Raw genomic sequence first — 20,583 nt, forward strand, 5'->3', positions numbered from 1 at the left:
AGACCAGCCGAGGGGATGCGACTGCAGATAGAGCCGCACGGGGTCAAACTGGGCATGAACGTGCTTAACGCAGACCTGGAGCCTAATGGACATGTGTAATGAGCAAACCTCTAATGTTGAGTTTCAGATTACAACCCGTGATTCATCTGGCTCTGATTCAAAATGCTCAAATCTAGTTGAAACTAAAAAACACACGATCTTTATGGCATGTGAAGAGGTTAGCCAATCATAGCACAGCTCATTTACATGTGAAATCTTAAAGGTGCAGTGGCGTAAACAGTCTGTTTAATTCTAAAGATCATAGAGAAGATGGAAATTTGACTATTATTTGACGAAAAACCTAAAACTTTATTGTTTAAACATCACAACGTCTACATAATAAAGGCAACAGGCTAATCAAAACAACTTAAAATGTAATTGTTAAAACATCACAACTTGATCATAGCATGAGCTACTGCTCATTTTACTTGTGAAGAAGTTAGATTGGTGTACTCTGCTCTGATTGGTCAGATGGCCCAGTCTGTTGTGATTGGTCTACTCTGCTCTGATTGGTCAGATGGCCCAGTCTGTTGTGATTGGTCTACTCTGCTCTGATTGGTCAGATGGCCCAGTCTGTTGTGATTGGTCTACTCTGCTCTGATTGGTCAGATGGCCCAGTCTGTTGTGATTGGTCTACTCTGCTCTGATTGGTCAGATGACCCAGTCTGTTGTGATTGGTCTACTCTGCTCTGATTGGTCAGATGACCCAGTCTGTTGTGATTGGTCTACTCTGCTCTGATTGGTCAGATGACCCAGTCTGTTGTGATTGGTCTTCTCTGTTCTGATTGGTCAGATGGGTCAGTCTGTTGTGATTGGTCTACTCTGCTCTGATTGGACAGATGACCCAGTCTGTTGTGATTGGTCTACTCTGCTCTGATTGGTCAGATGACCCAGTCTGTTGTGATTGGTCTACTCTGCTCTGATTGGTCAGATGACCCAGTCTGTTGTGATTGGTCTACTCTGCTCTGATTGGTCAGATGGGTCAGTCTGTTGTGATTGGCCTACTCTGTTCTGATTGGTCAGATGGCCCAGTCTGTTGTGATTGGTCTACTCTGCTCTGATTGGTCAGATGACTCAGTCTGTTGTGATTGGTCTACTCTGCTCTGATTGGTCAGATGACCCAGTCTGTTGTGATTGGTCTTCTCTGTTCTGATTGGTCAGATGGCCCAGTCTGTTGTGATTGGTCTTCTCTGTTCTGATTGGTCAGATGACCCAGTCTGTTGTGATTGGTCTACTCTGCTCTGATTGGTCAGATGACCCAGTCTGTTGTGATTGGTCTACTCTGCTCTGATTGGTCAGATGACCCAGTCTGTTGTGATTGGTCTTCTCTGTTCTGATTGGTCAGATGGCCCAGTCTGTTGTGATTGGTCTACTCTGCTCTGATTGGTCAGATGGGTCAGTCTGTTGTGATTGGTCTACTCTGCTCTGATTGGTCAGATGACCCAGTCTGTTGTGATTGGTCTTCTCTGTTCTGATTGGTCAGATGGCCCAGTCTGTTGTGATTGGTCTACTCTGCTCTGATTGGTCAGATGAATCAGTCTGTTGTGATTGGTCTACTCTACTCTGATTGGTCAGATGACCCAGTCTGTTGTGATTGGTCTACTCTGCTCTGATTGGTCAGATGACCCAGTCTGTTGTGATTGGTCTTCTCTGTTCTGATTGGTCAGATGGCCCAGTCTGTTGTGATTGGTCTACTCTGCTCTGATTGGTCAGATGGGTCAGTCTGTTGTGATTGGTCTACTCTGCTCTGATTGGACAGATGACCCAGTCTGTTGTGATTGGTCTACTCTGCTCTGATTGGTCAGATGACCCAGTCTGTTGTGATTGGTCTACTCTGCTCTGATTGGTCAGATGACCCAGTCTGTTGTGATTGGTCTTCTCTGTTCTGATTGGTCAGATGACCCAGTCTGTTGTGATTGGTCTACTCTGCTCTGATTGGTCAGATGGGTCAGTCTGTTGTGATTGGTCTACTCTGCTCTGATTGGTCAGATGGCCCAGTCTGTTGTGATTGGTCTACTCTGCTCTGATTGGTCAGATGGCCCAGTCTGTTGTGATTGGTCTACTCTGCTCTGATTGGTCAGATGACCCAGTCTGTTGTGATTGGTCTACTCTGCTCTGATTGGTCAGATGGCCCAGTCTGTTGTGATTGGTCTACTCTGCTCTGATTGGACAGATGACCCAGTCTGTTGTGATTGGTCTACTCTGCTCTGATTGGTCAGATGACCCAGTCTGTTGTGATTGGTCTACTCTGCTCTGATTGGTCAGATGACCCAGTCTGTTGTGATTGGTCTACTCTGCTCTGATTGGACAGATGGCCCAGTCTGTTCCGAACAGAACAGCCTCTGCTCTCTATCATAACAGAGCTCATTTACATATAAAACTCTTAAAGGCACAGTAGCAAAAACAGCCTGTTTACGTCGGAAGGTCTTGAACAGGGGGGAAATGGTAATGAAAAATACTGTCACGACTGTTTGTTGTAGATATAAGTGGACATGAAATGATGGGGAGAACGACATCTTTAGTGACATCACCACACATATATCACGTAAAGTGTGGCCATACCTGGCAAGTGAGATTAGTGTGTGGTTGTGTGTCGTTGTTGTAGAGTTAGAGACCAAAGCTGGGTTTACAGAGAGGGAAGGAGTGAAAATACTGAGAGAGAGAAAATTAAGAGTGAGATATTTCAGTCCTCAGAGAGCGTGAGTCATGCAGGACAGAGAAATAGAGGTGTGTGTGTGTGAGAGAGTGTGTGTGTGTGTGTGTGTGTGTGTGAATTCAAGCTCCAGACAGACTGATTCTCAATTACTGGAACATGAAGGTGAAGAAATATCAAGCATGAAAGTCATATTCGAAGTTCAAAGGCTCCTTTCAAATCCATGTTCCTCGCGTTATCATTTCCAAAAATGTTGAGGGTGACACACAAAAATTTGACATTTCAACAAATCTGAGGAATAAATCAAACGACTTAGAAAATAGTGTGAATTTCAGTGGCAGCCTCCTGTGTTTCTGTGCTACCTGAGGACGTGATGATGTCACAGGATGTGGAGGGCTCAACTTCCTGTCTGGCCTGAGGCTTTATTGATCCAGTTAAATGCTCGTTATGGCGGAGTAATTAGCTCACAGAAGACCATAGAGTGAGACGTTCATGTCTGTTTAACTCCTGAATCCTCCACACACACAGACCGACTGGTGTTTGGCAGATAAACACACAGTTGAAGGTGAAGTTTGTCATTTCTATGACACTACGATCTCAAAAGAAATTCAGGCCACCTATTCACACACCTTAAATAAATGCATGGCTGCAAGTTAACAACTCTAATGTATTTTTTAATTAACTTTAAGGTTGCTAACATTAGTTCTGTTGACATAATACATTTGATCATTACATCAACTTAATATTGTGTGTTATTAAAACTGAAATTAAGTTAATGGCTCCTTCTCTCCGAGTTAATTTGTTTTTAATAAGTTGTAGTAATGAAATCATCTTGATAACTTTGAAAATCAGACAGTGGATTTCTAGTTCCCAGCATGCTTTGCATAGGAATTAATAAGGAGAATAAATGTTGTAAATGAAGTGTTGTTTCAGTAAAGAGAAAAATCTTAAATTTGACATTTAAAGGAGTTTCTGTTATGTTGCAGTTTGTGTGGTTACCTTTGTGCTGAAGTTATAGTTGGTGGCGATATGAAAGTTAACACTACATTGACCATAAGATTGCGCTAATGCTAATGGCTAACAATATCTTACCTGTTCATAAAATTTAGCATGTGCTATGCTAGCTGCAACTGCCGTTGACATTAATTGCTTCCAGGGACACCACTCAGTTATGTTTAAAGTAGTTGGAATAACCTTTTTTTTATTTTTTATAATCAACTTAAAGATTTGTGTTTATACTACAAATCTTAAGTTTATCTAACTCAATGAAGTTTGTTGGTTTAACACGATTTCATTAGAGGTTGTCATAACTCAAAAAGCACCACTTTGAGTCCATATTCATTGTGATATTCGAACCCTAACTGGATGGTGACTGGTGACAGTGTGAATTTTACTTCTTTACCTGGATCACAGTCTGAGCTATTTCTCTGCAGAAGTTACGAGTGATAAAAATGTCTCGTAAAAATGTTACCCTCTTACCCCCTCACGCAAGCGCTCGTCAATGCATAGTAGTTTGTTATTGCTGTTGTTCCGTCTTTTCCGTTTATTTTTTATTTTTACTGTGAAACAACGGCATGGGCAAGTGCCGCCATCTTGTGGACAAAAGGTCTAGGTGGGGTTAGAAAAAAATGAGCATGCATACTTTGCTGATGATGAAATCTACATCAAGCGCACTGTACGCATATGCATAAAAAATGATGTATACTTTGGGCTTTCCTTTTCAAAGTAATCAGACTGTTCAGAAGTTTTGGTTGCACATTATATTTGGTGACCTTGAAGGGATAGTTCGCCCGAAAATAAAAATTCTGTTATCATGTACTCACCCTTAAGACTTTCGCTCATCTTCGAAACACAAATGAAGATATTTATGATCAAATCTAAAAGAGATTTCTGTCCCTCGCTTAACAGCTACGCAACTACCACTTTGACGCTTCAAAAAGTTAATAAAGGAATTATAAAATGAATCCATATAGTGCAGCAGATTAATGGCATATTTCAAGAGAATCGTACAAATTGGTATAAAAGCATGAAATTTGGCACAGATACTCTCTAAGGGTTACTTTTTGGGAAAAAGGCGTTGGCCACCCAAAAATTCAAAATGGCGGCCATTTTTTTCAAGATGGCCGCTATTTCTGTCAAATGCTCATTATGTCAATTGTTCAAACAGTGATGTAGGCATAATATTTTGTGAAAATACTCTCTTCAGAATGTTTTTTTGGAAAACGGTGCTTGTCCCTCAAAAATTCAAGATGGCTACCATTTTCCAAGATGGCCGCCATTTCTCTTGAATCCTTACATCTTTTTTTCAAATGGTGATGCTCTCATGAAATTTGGTACAAATATTCTTCAAGGAACATTATCATGGAAAAAAATGTGTGCCGCTCAAATTCAAGATGGCGACCATTTTCAAGATGGCCACCATTTCTGTCAGAGCTCAATTTAATGTGTTAAGGAAGGTTTTGTTTAATAGAGTGAACGTCATTACACAACCAGGGCACACTGGTGACTTCACTGCTGTGGAACTCAGCATGGGGTTCAGTGTCAGCTGATCTAGTTTTACTTACACTGTAGTTCTTGACTAGTAGTAATAGTATAGCTAAGTTTAGTGTCCCAAATGCTGCCTAACAGCCCATCATCAATTAGCTAGTAATAGACGTAGTTAGATAGCCGCACCTGAATTGACAGGTTGTGCCAGCGCAGAAGAGCCGAGCAAAGGGTTAACGGGGCAATACATGACTTGTTCATGTATGCTTACCTGGAAGGTGTACAGATCACACGGGACTTAAATGGCACTGGATGAATGATCGGGCTAGGTGTAGGTGACCTGTACCTAGTTGTATCCCATACAATTCGATGCTCAATGTAGTGAGACAGATGAAGGCCAAACAAAGCAACCATGATGCAGAAAAGACTAGATGATCAGGTTTGCTTTATTTGTGATAACATATCTCCTGAATCTGACCTACGTCAGGTAATGACACTGCAATTGAATGACAGACTACATGAATGTGCACAAACACTGAATGATGCTAAATTATTGTCTCAACTAAGTGGTGCTGATGCCATTGCACAGGAGCTGAAATACCATCATTTGTGTCTCATTCATCTTTACAACAGAGAGAAACTCCACCTCAGAAGGCTTGAGAAAGAGTCACAGAGTGAAAAGATTCAACCAGCCATCTTTCCTATGGCTCTTTCTGAACTGGTCACCTATATTGTTGAAACCATCTCAATTCTGATGGTCCTTCCGCCTTCCGTCTCGCAGATACAGTGGGGAGAACAAGTATTTGATACACTTCTGATTTTCTAGGTTTTCCCACTTACAAAGCATGTAGAAGTCTGTAATTTTTATCATAGGTACTCTTCAACTGTGAGTGACTTTGATGATTTTAAGTAATTAATTTGCATTTTATTGCAAGACATAAGTATTTGATACATCAGAAAAGCAGAACTTAATATCTGGTACAGAAACCTTTGTTTGCAATTACAGAGATCATACGTTTCCTGTAGTTCTTGACCAGGTTTGCACACACTGCAGCAGGGATTCTGGCCCACTCCTCCATACAGACCTTCTCCAGATCCTTCAGGTTTCGAGGCTGTTGCTGGGCAATATGGACTTTCAGCTCCCTCCAAAGATCTTCTATTGGGTTCAGGTCTGGAGACTGGCTAGGCCACTCCAGGACCTTGAGATGCTTCTTACGGAGCCACTCCTTAGTTGCCCTGGCTGTGTGTTTCGGGTCGTTGTCATGCTGGAAGACCCAGCCACGACCCATCTTCAATGCTCTAACTGAGGGAAGGAGGTTGTTGGCCAAGATCTCGCGATACATGGCCCCGGTCATCCTCTCCTTAATACGGTACAGTCGTCCTGTCCCCTTTGCAGAAAAGCATCCCCAAAGAATGATGTTTCCACCTCCATGCTTCACGGTTAAGATGGTGTTCTTGGGGTTGTTCTCATCCTTCTTCTTCCTCCAAACACGGCGAGTGGAGTTTAGACCAAAAAGCTCTATTTTTGTCTGATCAGACCACATGACCTTCTCCCATTCCTCCACTGGATCATCCAGATGGTCATTGGCAAACTTCAGACAGGCCTGGACTTGTGCTGGCTTGCGCAGGGGGACCTTGCGTGTGCTGCAAGATTTTAATCCATGACAGCGTAGTGTGTTACTAATGGTTTTCTTTGAGACTGTGGTCCCAGCTCTCTTCAGGTCATTGACCAGGTCCTGCCGTGTAGTTCTGGGCTGATCCCTCACCTTCCTCATGATCATTGATGCCCCACGAGGTGAGATCTTGCATGGTGCCCCAGACCGAGGGAGATTGACCGTCATCTTGAACTTCTTCCATTTTCTAATAATTGCACCAACAGTTGTTGCCTTCTCACCAAGCTGCTTACCTATTGTCCTGTAGCCCATCCCAGCCTTGTGCAGGTCTACAATTTTATCCCTGATGTCCTTACACAGCTCTCTGGTCTTGGCCATTGTGGAGAGGTTGGAGTCTGTTTGATTGAGTGTGTGGACAGGTATATTTTATACAGGCAACGAGTTCAAACAGGTGCAGTTAATACAGGTAATGAGTGGAGCACAGGAGGGCTTCTTAAAGAAAAACTAACAGGTCTGTGAGAGACGGAATTCTTACTGGTTGGTAGGTGATCAAATACTTATGTCATGCAATAAAATGCAAATTAATTATTTAAAAATCATACAATGTGATTTTCTGGATTTTTATTTTAGATTCCGTCTCTCACAGTTGAAATGTACCTATGATAAAAATTACAGACCTCTACATGCTTTGTAAGTAGGAAAACCTTAAAAATCAGCAGTGTATCAAATACTTGTTCTCCCCACTGTATGTGCAACCTGTACCAGCAGCGTATCCTTTTCTAACAGTGGCACTTCCTCTCTGTGGACTACACCTTGCCATGGTGGAGAGGCTTGTGTACTCCAATGAACCTGAGACCTATGCCGGCGGGGATTTTATATCCCTGGCAAGTTTAACTAAGCTGGACAGGTCAAAGGAGAGGAGGCAGACAAAGCAGACATTATGACTATTTGACAGAAATGGTGGCCATCTTGAAAATGGTGGCCATCCTGAATTTTTGAGTGGCACATACCTTTTTCCAAAAGAGTGTTCCTTGAAGAGTATTTCTGCCTAATTTTATGCTTGCATCACCATCTGAACACTTGAAATAATTAATATTCGACAGGAACGGTGGCCATCTTTAAAAATGGCGGCCATCTTGAATTTTTGAGGGACAAGCATCTTTTTCTATTAACGTCCTTTAGAGAGTATATTTTTAGAGAGTATTATCCTATAGAGAGTATCAAATTTTATGCTTGGATCACTGTTTGAATAATTGATATAATAAGCATTTGCTGAGTCCCAATTCGCATACTATCCGTCCTAAATAGTATGCGAAACTAGAATTAGTACGTCCCAAATCGTAGCATGTTGAAATGAGTATTCCAAAGATACCCGGATGGTCTACTATTTCCGGTTAGAATTCGAAGTGCAGATCAATGCACACTCTAACGGCTAATATTGCCCACAACCCATTGCGTGCGAGAGGGAGGAGCTTTGCGGTGATGATGGTGATGTAAACCTGGCAGTCGGATGCAGCAACGGAGATGCGCCCTCAGTTTTTAAGTGTAAGAATTCAAATGTTTAACCCTAATTAAAGTTATATTTTATTGTCTCGTAATATTAATGGGTTTATGTTGTGCCAAAAAAGTACCGTGTTTATCTTGTAGGGTCCGATGAAGATACCGGGCGCCTCATTGCAGGCTACAAAACAATAAATAAAAAGGCTCTAGTACATTGTCATGCAAGTGTCTTTTTTTATGTATTTCTTTTGATGTTTCTGTCTGACTTATTTGTAGTAATACTGTGGCTGTACATATGTTAACTTTATCAGTCCAACCAAAGAAACATGGTTACTACACTTTTACTATAGTAAAAGCATGGTTCATTTTCATCGGGGTATTTTTAAGTATTATACATAAGTATAAGATTAAGTATAAAATACGTTAAACAATAGTTACACTATAAACTTTAAATATTTTAACTCAGAAAATAAGTAGCGCTAGCTTTCGTTACACACATTTGCACATGAACGTCAGAACCAGCCGCCTCACAAACGCCCTGCGTTTGGTTGATCTACGACGACGCCCTGCTTCACTCCTCAATTTGGTAAACACATTGTAAATGTATTGTGGAAAAAATATGGGAATAGTAAATAAAATTATATTGGATATATAAGAATGAATGAAATGTTAAATGTTTTGTTAACAGTCGCGGTGTGCGTAACTAGGCAACCACGTTCAATGTCCCAGAACGTGCATACTTTTTTGCTACACACTCAAAAGTATGTACTTTTTCGTCACAAAAAAAGTACATACTTTTAGGTCGTAGTATAAGTAGGCGAATTGGGACTCAGCCATTGAATAGCAATGGCGGCCATTTTTCAAAAATTATTGAATATTGAATTTTTGAGTGGCCAACGCCTTTTTCCAAAATAATGGCCCTTAGAGAGTATCTGTGCCAAATTTCATGCTTCTATACCAAAGTGAACGATTTTTTTACTAATCTGCTGCACTAATATGAATTGAGTAGTTTAGTCCTAATTTTCTGTAGAGACACGATCGCTTCATAGGATGAACAGAATAAAACCCTAAATTCAAACTCTAACCCCTATAATCCGAAGCCTTATGTACTTTTAAAAAGATTGTCCCATTTTGTCTCGTCCTTTAGATATCACTGTCAATCACGGCAGTTTCTGATTTCAATCGTGCATTTAAACACGGTTATCAATCCAGAAACTTAGCAGTTTACTCAGAGCAGCGTGAAAAACTAAACTTGCATTCAGATTGTGAATGAGTGACAAACAGAAAGCAAGAGAAGAGCCTCACTGAATTCTGCACTCTCGCGAAAACTCCCATTATAGCCACGTTTCCACCAAAAGTACCCGGAACAATTTGTCCCAGGAACTTTTTCCCCCCAGACCTGTTGCTGTCTGCGTTTCCAAGTGCCGTGGCAAATTAGTCCGGTTACGTAGGACTTTCCAGTTCCATAAAACTTTCTAGATTTCGTCCTCTGCATATAAGCTAAATAAAGCTTAATTCCCAGCAGCCATATCACCTGTAGCCCAAGACTGCTCGCCCACTGAAGCTAAGCAGGGCTGAGCCTGGTTAGTACCTGGATGGGAGACTCCTGGGAAAGCCAGGTTGCTGCTGGAAGAGGTGTTAGTGAGGCCAGCAGGGGGTGCTCACCCTGTGGTCTGTGTGGGTCCTAACGCCCCAGTATAGTGATGGGGACACTATACTGTCAAAGAGCACCGTCCTTCAGATGAGACGTTAAACCGAGGTCCTGACTCTCTGTGGTCTTTAAAAATCCCAGGATGTCCTTCGATAAAGAGTAGGGGTTTGCCCACTGGCCTCTGTCCATCATGGCCTCCTAATCATCCCCATATATACTAATTGGCTTCATCACTGTCTCCTCTCCACCAATAAGCTGGTGTGTGGTGGGCGTTCTGGCGCAATATGGCTGCCGTCGCATCATCCAGGTGGAGCTGCACATTGGTGGTGGTTGAGGAGATTCCCTCTTCCATGCTAAGCGCTTTGAGGACCCAGAAAAGCACTATATAAATGTAACGAATTATTATTATTATTATTAAAGCCTCCCAGCAAGCAATAGCCGTCATTTCACCGCCTAGGTTAACTGTAGACTGATATAGTCTGGCTATGAGTAACCCACTTCTAGTCAAAATAACCTTGAATTTGGTTACATGTCGTTTTGACCGAAATAACTTGTGAGATGTATGAGATTCCATTATGTAAGCAAAGTCAAGTGTTTGGTTTCATTTCTTTGACATGTTCTATGCGTAGCCTGTGCGTCTATTCTTGGGCGATGGTTTAGACGTCTACTAAATTTTCACTGACAGCCCAAATTTTGCCTTGCTTTAGTCTAGACGTCTGGGCTGTGTTTGGACGGCTATTAGATGTCTTTTAAATGCAAAATTGCTTGCTGGGCTGAAGCTCGTCGCCGGTCCGTCTGTCGTATTTTTTAAACTCCCTTGTTTTGATTCGAATAGCAAACAACTCTCACTGCTCAACAGACTTTTAAAAATGGTGGCTGAAATAAAATGCTGCATGGACTCAACCAATCAAAATGCTGCGTGAACTCAACCAATCAGCATGCTCAGCGCCCAAGTCCCACCCCCGAAAGTTGCTGAACTTTGAAATAGTGCTACCTCGTGAGCAGGGACTTTCTGAGGGGGTATTTTTTACCAGGAACATCATTTAGACCCTGGTTCCTGGAGTCGAAACACACCAGTGAGTCCCACCACAATGTCGCTAGTTCCTGGGGGAAGTTCCTGCGGTGGATTATGATAGAAAAAGCTGTTTTAATTGTACTATTAATCTCTTATATACGTCATGTTTACACTGTTGGTTATAATGAAAAGGTTTGCTCGTGCTGAACAAAACAAGACCTTGTGAGTTTTCACCGGTGTTAAGCAGATTCTGACTAACTGACTGACTAGCAGCTCTGATTGGCCGTTGGGTTCATGCGCTCAACAGATATGATTGTGATTGGCTACAATGCTCAACGCTTGTAAAAGACACGATGTAAATAGAAACCTTTGATGCTCAGAGAGCGCTCAAACAAACATGAATGAGCGTGCTTGAGAGCAGTGTGGTACCGCATATATCCAGTACTCGGTAGTACTTTTTTTTAGCACCGACTGGTACCGGTACATTTGACAACCCAATTAGATCCCATAGATTATTTCTTTATTATGTTTGTATTATTAAACGATTATTATTTTGCCCTGTTTTTACCTCATAATCAATCAAAACTTTGATAACACTCCCTCTGTTTCCTGTGAGGCACTTCTCAGTTTAGGAGCATCAACATTTAAAAGAGCATGTGAGCAAGCTCTGGAGTAAATCTGCGTTCTGGACTGGTTTCCCACACGCGTGATTCACTGATGAAGACTTGTGAATGGTATCTAATATTCCTGCCTCTCTCTCTGTGTCCCTCAGGTTGTGCAGTCTGACCCTGAAGAAGTTGATCGTTCTGAAAGAGTTGGACCGCGAGCTCAGTTCTGTCGTCATCGCCGTCAAGATACAGGTAAACGGACCGCATCTCTGTGTGTGTGTGTGTGTGTGTGTGTGTTGTGATGAAGGTGCGGTGTGCTCTGCGTTTGGTATCACACGGGCTCACAGCTTTACACAAGACACCGTGGTAACTGAGCTGTTGCCAAGGCGACAGCTTGCTCAGTGGGAAGATGGGATTGAACGCAATAAGATGGCAGTTTGGGGGGGGAGAAGTGCATTGTGGGATATATTGAGAGGGTAATGTCAGAGCACTTGGAGGCCCTCAGCATTCCACATAGGTCGCTTTGGTCACACTGCTTGTGTTTGGTACTTTTTGAAGGCTTTGACCATTTCAAAAGAGGAATATACAGTAGTGGCCTTGGAAAACTGACAATTTCAGCCTTTATTCAAATATTAATAACAGATTTTGTAAGCATATTGTGTAGTTGTTTTGGAGTCAATTGTTTTATTTGTGATAATAATGCAATGAAACATGACAAATTGTGCAACATAATTTTTGGCCAAGCTGTCATTTAAAGAAATTATGCTAAAACAAGAGACAACCATCAAAATATTAATAACTGATTATGATGTAGTCAATGTATGCTTTTTCCTGCAAGCTTTTTGTTTTTCTATGCATATTTTTTTTTTTTTTTTGCCAAATTTTTTGTCAGATAAAAATCTTAAAGTTTTTTTGTCTTCCCTCATATTAAAATATTTTCCTCATATGTTGATGGTTTAATCAAACTTGTAGGGCCATTAAAATCAAATATCACCTTCAGACATCACATTTGAACACTACTGTATATATATATATATATATATATATATATAAGCATCTAACAGATATTGTATGTTTTACTAGATTTGAGGTAAATAGCACCATTAGTGGGGCTTTAGTGTTGTCATGACACTGTTTTATTTTGCATGAGAAATAGAATAATTTTGCAACACTATCTTTGCAGAATAAAGACTGAAACGGTTAAATATATATGCAAGGCAGAAAGGACAAATCAAAACTCAGCATGCAAATTATTTCAAGACAGATGACCAATCAGAATTCACTTTGGTAATATTACAGTGACGTTGCCGTTGTTGTTGTTGGCTAGATTTTAAATGGCAGACATTTTTAACAATGGGTTAAGGGGAGATTTTTCAACTTTAAGGCCAAGAATTTTTGGTGCGATAAACATTTTAATTAACATTTACATGAAAATTTGACCAGATTTTCCAGACCAAATGCAATACTTAAAATTAAAACTTAAAAATGAATAAAAAAAAAAACCAAATGTTTGAGAATAATCAGTGCACTGTAATATTTCAATAAAATAATAATCAATAATTTTAGATTTTTTTGGACTATGACTTTGACAAGTCTATGACTTGGACTAAACTATGACTTTTTGGAATGATAAAGATTTTTTTATTGGGACATTTTAAAAAAAATATACTGCATTTTTACACAAATCCTTCCCTAATTTTTCCCTTACATTACTGCAATGAAAAAAAAAATCATTACGATTTTTTTTTTTTTTTTTTTTTTTTTAAAGTATGTGAAGTATTTATTATGGTTATCTGTCAACTCAAATGTTTCTAAACATGATAAATGTTTTAAAAATTGTATTGTTAATTATTTTTTTGTAGATAAACGTAAAATGGAAAATAAGAAGTCTTTCCTCAGGCCATGGATGTGAGCTTTACACGTTCAAAGACATAATAATTGCATGTATTAACACACTAACGTTGACAGCCCTATTTACATATCAAGGTAGTACAGTATTACAGGAACTATTACAGTTTTACAGTAATGCGAAAACAAGAATGCTGACAAAATCAAGAGGTTTTGCAATACAGTAATGCTTAGGAACAAATTTTCATGAAAATAATGCAAACTAGAACAGGAATGAGTGTCAGTGATATTTAAAGCAGTCAGTAGGTGAATCTTTATATTCAATTCCCAACAGGAAATGACTGTCACTCATTCAGTGAGGATTAGAGCACATCCTCTCAGGGAACATGAAGTGCACTTGTTTCGCCCCCTCATCTCTTCCTGGTGGATCATTGAAGGTTTTGAAGGGGTTTTCTGTGTTCTTCAGACACTGAAAATAAAGCTTTTGTAATACTCCCTCAGCTTTGCCTCAGTAATTAAAATAATGGCTGTTCATCAAAAGGACTGAAGATAGGTTTCTGACAGATATCTCATTATTTCTCCTCTCCTGCTCCCTAAAGTGTCCGCTTGAATCCACACTTTGAAGGCTTCAGCATTCACGACTCTTCCCGACAACAAGCAGACTCAGCGCGCTTTTGCTTTCCATTCAGAGCTTGTTAGGGCAGTGAGACACTTTCTCTGTCTCTTTCTCTTTGACGGGTTGAACGTGCTTTTACAGAGTAACCTTGATGGATGGATGTATTCTGTGGTTTCCAAAAGAGCTTCTTCACATCAAATTAAGGCCCCGATATAGTGGCCCCAAAATTGAAGAATGAATTGATGTGACGTCATTTCGTACAAAATCAAGTTTGTTTGGAGTTCGTTTCAGGAGTTCAAAACAGCTTGACTTTCTGGAAAAGTTCACTCTGGCTGGTAAACACTTTCAGAAACATGAACACACTGGAGAGCCACTTTATTGCAGATGCTGACACTGTTTTTTCATGTTTAATACTGTAAAGCTGCTGCTTTTAAATAATCTAGTGTATAAAGTGCTGTATAAATAAACGTGACGTGAGTGGAGAGCTGAACTGCAGAGCTGGCTCAAACATCCACATCTCTATGATCAGATGCTTTCTGAACTGCTGTTTTCTCACCGCTGTCAGTTTTGTTGTGTGTTTATGTTGTTATTGAGAGGAAAGAGAGCAGCACATGTTCACATGATCATCTAAACGCTGATCTCAGCATCGTGGACTTCATCGGGATGTTCACTAACAGTATAGCGCTACTCACGTATTTCAAACGTATTTTTACCCCTACGCGAAGAACGAAAAATACCTTTGCCGTAAGTTTATCGCGGCCTTTATTTCTGCGCATGGGCATAGATTTGGGAATGGTCAATAGCCTCTACCAAATTTTGTTGCCTACCAAAAATAGGAGACTACTGAAAATCACTTTCAATTTTCCATCTGTTTGTATCTATGCTGCATGTAATAAGGTGTAGGCTACTATTTCAATCAGTCCAATCAAACAAACAAATCCAGAGGGTGAGACAGGAACGGGAAAACCAGGACACAGGCAGATATCAAGAACCAGGAACATAGAAAACAGTGGAATCGGCTCAGAAATGCAGTATAAACACTAAACAAGACTTCGCAGGGAATGACAGTAGCCGCGTTTTCATTACCCTTCAAATCGCGCAAAATGAAATTGCGCATTGAAAATACGCCCAATGGAAACACGTAAATTCCGCAAAAACTCCCATTTATCGCAAAAAAGTTCTTACACTCGCATGAGGAGGTTTTTCAGGCCATTCAAAAAAGAAATATTTCGCAAAACTGCAATGGAAACAGTTTTTTTTGCGCATTTACAGTCACCTGATGTAGATGACGCGGTGTGTTTGGACAGAATACGAGACAGAGGTCTTTATTAAATTCATAAAAGACAGAAGAATTACAGGAATAATGGATTCTAAACCTCAAATAAATGCCACAATCAAGACCTCAAAGCAGAAACACCCAGAAACACCTCATATGTCCCGCTACAAGTATAATAAGGGTCGTCCCTTACCATTAATGCTTGGAAAACACACATACATCTCCTTTGATTAATAATAATGGCCAGTGCAGTGGCTGGGATATACGTAAACCTACCAACATCCATCGCCAATGACTTATCGCGAGAGGAAAAATTTCGTTTTAGTTGCACAACACTGGTTAATGGAAACATGCCTAGTAAGAACCAGGCTTATATAGGGTGAATAAACAAGATAATGAGACACAGGTGAAAGTGATAATGTATGATGGTCTGGGCAAAGGATTATGGGAAATGGAGTCTGTGGATGTGTGGGTTGGAGCGCCCTCTGATGGTAATTCCGGGAACTCTCACTGGTGATCATTACAGGTACACAGAAAGTTGACTACAGCAACAACGAACAAAACAAAAAAGACCAAAACAGTGTCTAGATTGACTGTGTCTCCCATTATAAACTGTGCTCAAAAACTCACTTTTTCTGTTTTCCAATTGAGAGCCTCTTTTCCTTTTAGAGCATTTAGAGTCCCAAGATTTTTACATTTATATCACCCAGTATCAGCATGACAGCCCACATCGTGACTCGCCTCTCAGATGTGCAGAGAAGCCGAACGGACAGTAACTGAAACGATTCAACACATTCAGTGTGACTGACTCATTTTCTGTCTTGTTTTCTGCTTTCGCTGTCGAACCATACGGGCAACATTTCAGTTTGCAAGCATCGGGCAGTATTCAGTGACGTCACATTCACTGCGTAGGTTTATTTGCTTTGATTCGCAGGAGTTTCTTAAGTGATGTTTAATGAGAATGCGTGTCTCTCCTTGTTCTCAGGGCTCAAAACGCATCCTGAGGTCGAATGAGTACATGCTCCCACCCAGCGGGCTGATGGAGACAGACCTGGAGCTCACCTTCTCCCTGCAGGTACAGCTGTCTGAGACTGTGTGTGTGTGTGTGTGTGTGTGTGTCTGACACAACAAGAGAGTGCAGTTGAGCTTCGGTTTACCATATCTGACGCACCACCACTGATCAGTGTTTATGCGTGAACAAAAGTTCATCAGTTAAAGCAACCATGTCTCTTCAGAAGACTTGGATCATTTTACGATATCTTTATGAAAGTTGTGGGTGAATTGACTTTTAATAGAGGGACTGAAATCTCTCAGATTTCATTAAAAATATCTTCATTTGTGTTTCCAAGATGAAAAAAAAGTCTTGCGGATTTGGAACGACATGAGAGTAAATGAAGATGGATTTCTCAGTTTTGGGTGAACTAACACTTTAAGCCCTATTCCCACAGGATTTGCTTTCCTTGAGTTTCATTTATAAATAGAGTACATCTGTGATTTCATGAGCCAATTTGGACGGGACTAGGTGTGTGTGTCTATTATGTGGCCGTTATGGAAGGTCACGTGATCTGAATATGTGCATCACTTAAATGTATAGGTAATAAAAACTGAATTTAGTCAATGAACTTGTTATGGATGATAAATTAATTGAAATAAGACTTGTATATGTGATTAATTATTACAAATTAATTAGGAGCCAAAGCACCTATTGTATCCGTTCTTCTTCTCCTTCTTCTTCTTACGTTTTTTTCTTTCTTCCACTCTGGAAGTCTATGGTAGCCCATAGAAAGCTTGCGGGAAAGTTGTGAAATTTGGCACACAAATAGAGGACAGTCTGAACTGTCACTATAGCAAATTTGGAGTCTCTAAATCAATCTCTCTAGTGCCACCAACTGTTCAAAGTTGCACTTACGTTTATGCTAATAATTTTGCGCAAATGATTTTGATGAAGAGCCCGCGAAAATGAACGTGAGGATATATCTCCACAACGCTTTAGCATATTCTGACCAAACTTGGTGTGTGTTCTGAAAACCATGACCTGAGGCTACCTGCACAGACACCAATTTTGTCAGTCGGCCGAACTTCCTGTCCGCCATTTTGATTTTCTTTAAAAACCTACTTTTTCAAACTCCTTGGACCGTTGGTCCGATTTTCACCAAAATCGATTTCGTATCATCTTCAGACCATGCCATCGACTCTGAAGCTTTGTCTTTGCAATGCTTTGGCATATTGACATAACTTTGCATGTATCATTGTCACCTCACTCTGACCACACCACATCAGTTTGGTCACAGCGCCACCTATTGGTCGAAAAATATAAACCATTAAATCATATTACTAGTGACTGTATCTATGATTTTGAGGCATTTTGCCTAAAATCATCTTAAAATGTCTTTAATTGCTCATTGTTGCAGTTGGCCTGATGCTTCCAGCCATGCTGGCGTGACTTATCGTGCCCTCTTTGTGCTTGGCCCCTTAAAGGGTTACTTCACCCAAAAATGTAAATTCTGTCATCATTTACTTTCATCTTTTCATCATTTACCCTTGAAGTCCCAGCTTGTGATTCCTTTCCCTTTTCTCCTCTCTTCTCCTGTCACTTCCGGCTATTGCTTCAAATGGCAATAATAAAGGCTAAAATATAACGGAATATAAAAGGTCTTACATGTAGGAAAACATAAAAAGTAGAAATTTTTGTTTTGTTGCAGTGTACATGACTGTAATTGAAAAAGAAATCAAGTCAGACTACCTTTACTTTGGAAATTGTTTTAAATAGTTTTTATGTATGTAAATATAATTTGTCCACAAAAATATGCATATTTTCATGTATCATTTTGATTCTATTTAGTTTTTTTTACTACGCATCCCTTTCTAGTTGCATTTTTAACAGAGAAAATGTTTAAGAATGTATTAATTACTTAAAACATTCTATTACATTTATGCAGAAAAATATAATTTCCTCTGAAAGCTTTTACCTTTAAGTACTCCGCAGTCTTTGCATGAAGTGTTTACTTCCTTACCACTTTCCCTTTGTTTCTTCCAAGAACCCTTTCTCGGTTCAGGTCGCTCTTAAGAGTTGTTTTGACAGGAAATATAAGATTTCATCAAATAAAGTGTGTGTGCTAGCATTGTCACATTGTTGCTGATGAAAATGATGTAATGCGAAGCAACAATATGCACCAAATCGCTGTTGTACTGTCGTACTTCCTTTCTTTAGTACCCACATTTCCTGAAGAGAGATGCCAACCGGCTGCAGATCATGCTTCAAAGGAGGAAACGCTATAAAAACAGAACTATTCTGGGCTACAAGACGCTGGCTGTCGGTGTTATTAATATGGCTGAGGTACGGACAAATGAATCACTCGAGCCCGGTGTCCAGTTCATTGAAACTTGTGTCAGACAGACTGTGACCTTTATAATCTGACCCTTCTTTACCAGTAGTAAAACTGGCACATACTCACAGCTTTCATGTGAGGTCAATATGTCGATACTCTCACATCACACATTAAAGAAGCCATATGCACTGATAGCTTAGTAGTGAAACATTGCCATTGGTCTGCCAGCTCTTTGACAGTAATGGCTGATATTTACACTCTGCATAGACTCACCACAGTGCTGTTTGGCTGTAGTGGCAGATAGTTATATTTGCCACCCCTCGTGAAAAAGAAGTGCAGTTAATCATCTTGAATGCAATGTGTATTTAAAATAAATATTTATTTTTAAACTGTACTTGCAGATAATATAATATTAATGAAATAAAAGGCCATACATTTAGAGAGTACACTTTCATGACTATGTTTCTAAACACTTAAGTACACTTTTAAATCGTTATGTTTTAATTATCTTTTGTTTTGCTTCCCAATTAACCCAATTAACCTTAAATTTGCTTCCTTAAATTAATTAAAGTTCATCCTACGTGACATTTTCCGTACAAATTTAATTTTAGTTTATATGTATATATATATGTATGTATGTATGTATGTATGTATATATATATATGTGTAATTATGAAATTACATACAGAGATGAACTTAAGTCCTTAAGTGGGTGAAAAAAGCACTCTAAAGTTCAGCTAATTAAATTTTTTGTACTTGCAGATGATATAATATTAATGAAATAAAAGGCCACTTAAGAGAGCCACTTTCATGACTATGTTTCTGAACACACTTAAGTACACTTTTAAAAACTGCACTTGTAATAATGTCAAATTAGCATACTAATGCACATGAAAATGATTATAATTATGATTATAATTTTAACTGTATTGTGTTATTCAACATTCCATTTAAAGCTAATATATTTTAAATGTACTAAATTGCAACTTCATCATTATAAATGTTGCAATAGAAACCTTTAGCCACAGGTTTACTGTAAACCAATAGATTTTGCGAAGGGTGAGAAAGAATCAGTTTGCTAACTCATTAAAATGCAAATATGATTGAGTTCTCTGAACGATTGGATGGATATTCATTGCTACATAGAAGTAAGTGCAAAGTGAGTGCAACATTTTCCTTCTCTTCTCTTCTCTTCTCTTCTCTTCTCTTCTCTTCTCTTCTCTCAACTCATGTTCAGAATCATTAGCCACTACTGTATTTCTTCTTGTTCTTTTGTTTCATGACTGATACTCTTAAAGAGGTCTGTTATTTAGGAGTGTTAGGAGTGGGGCCTTTATGTGAGCGTAGACCTACTGGTACGTTATATTCATCTGTGAAGCTTTCTGAAAGTTATTCTCTGCAGTTTCACCCCCACAAATTCCAAACTCCTCTCTGCTGAGATTCCAGCGCTAATCATATTCAGGAGAGACTCGCCATAGAAAACCTCAGGGGGCGATCCATCAGCCCAAGAGTTCGAGGAGGAATGCCAACCTTGAAACAGACCAAAACTGAGGCTGTCAGATGAAGAGGAGTCGTGGTTGAAACTGAAAAACAAGGACAAGAAGGCTACATATTCAGATGCCTCTGTTGGCGTGTCACTTATTTCAGAGTGTTTGTGTTTAAAGGTGATGCAGCACCCGACAGATGGAGGCCAGATTTTAGGACTCCACAGTAACGTGAAGGAAGCACCGGTGCGTGCAGCAGAGCTCAGTGTTTATTCACTGTCCAGTCAACCTATCGACCCGGAGGACGGCAGTGGCCAGCCAGAGACAAAGGCCAAAGCTTCAGGTGACTCGCACTGATGGATCAATGTATTAAAATAGAAAAAGACGCGAAATGTGTGTCACAATTAGTGTTGTCATTGGCGAAATCCAATAGGATTTCAGGAATCCACACAATCATGAATTCATGT

At 39.9% G+C, this 20,583-nt stretch overlaps 1 protein-coding gene across 1 annotated transcript in view; it reads left to right on the forward strand.

Moving 5' to 3' along the window:
- LOC308702244 (phosphofurin acidic cluster sorting protein 2) overlaps nucleotides 1–20,583 on the forward strand; it is a 76,160-nt gene that overhangs the window by 23,345 nt on the left and 32,232 nt on the right. The window contains exons 3-6 of the mRNA XM_081384926.1: nucleotides 11,728–11,815; nucleotides 16,289–16,378; nucleotides 18,515–18,640; nucleotides 20,297–20,459. Coding sequence (XP_081241052.1) covers nucleotides 11,728–11,815; nucleotides 16,289–16,378; nucleotides 18,515–18,640; nucleotides 20,297–20,459 — 467 coding nt within the window. The remainder of the gene's footprint in view (nucleotides 1–11,727; nucleotides 11,816–16,288; nucleotides 16,379–18,514; nucleotides 18,641–20,296; nucleotides 20,460–20,583) is intronic.

The sequence above is a fragment of the Scardinius erythrophthalmus genome (assembly GCF_964197995.2).
Source record: "Scardinius erythrophthalmus genome assembly, chromosome: 14".
Taxonomy (NCBI): Eukaryota; Metazoa; Chordata; class Actinopteri; order Cypriniformes; family Leuciscidae; genus Scardinius; species Scardinius erythrophthalmus.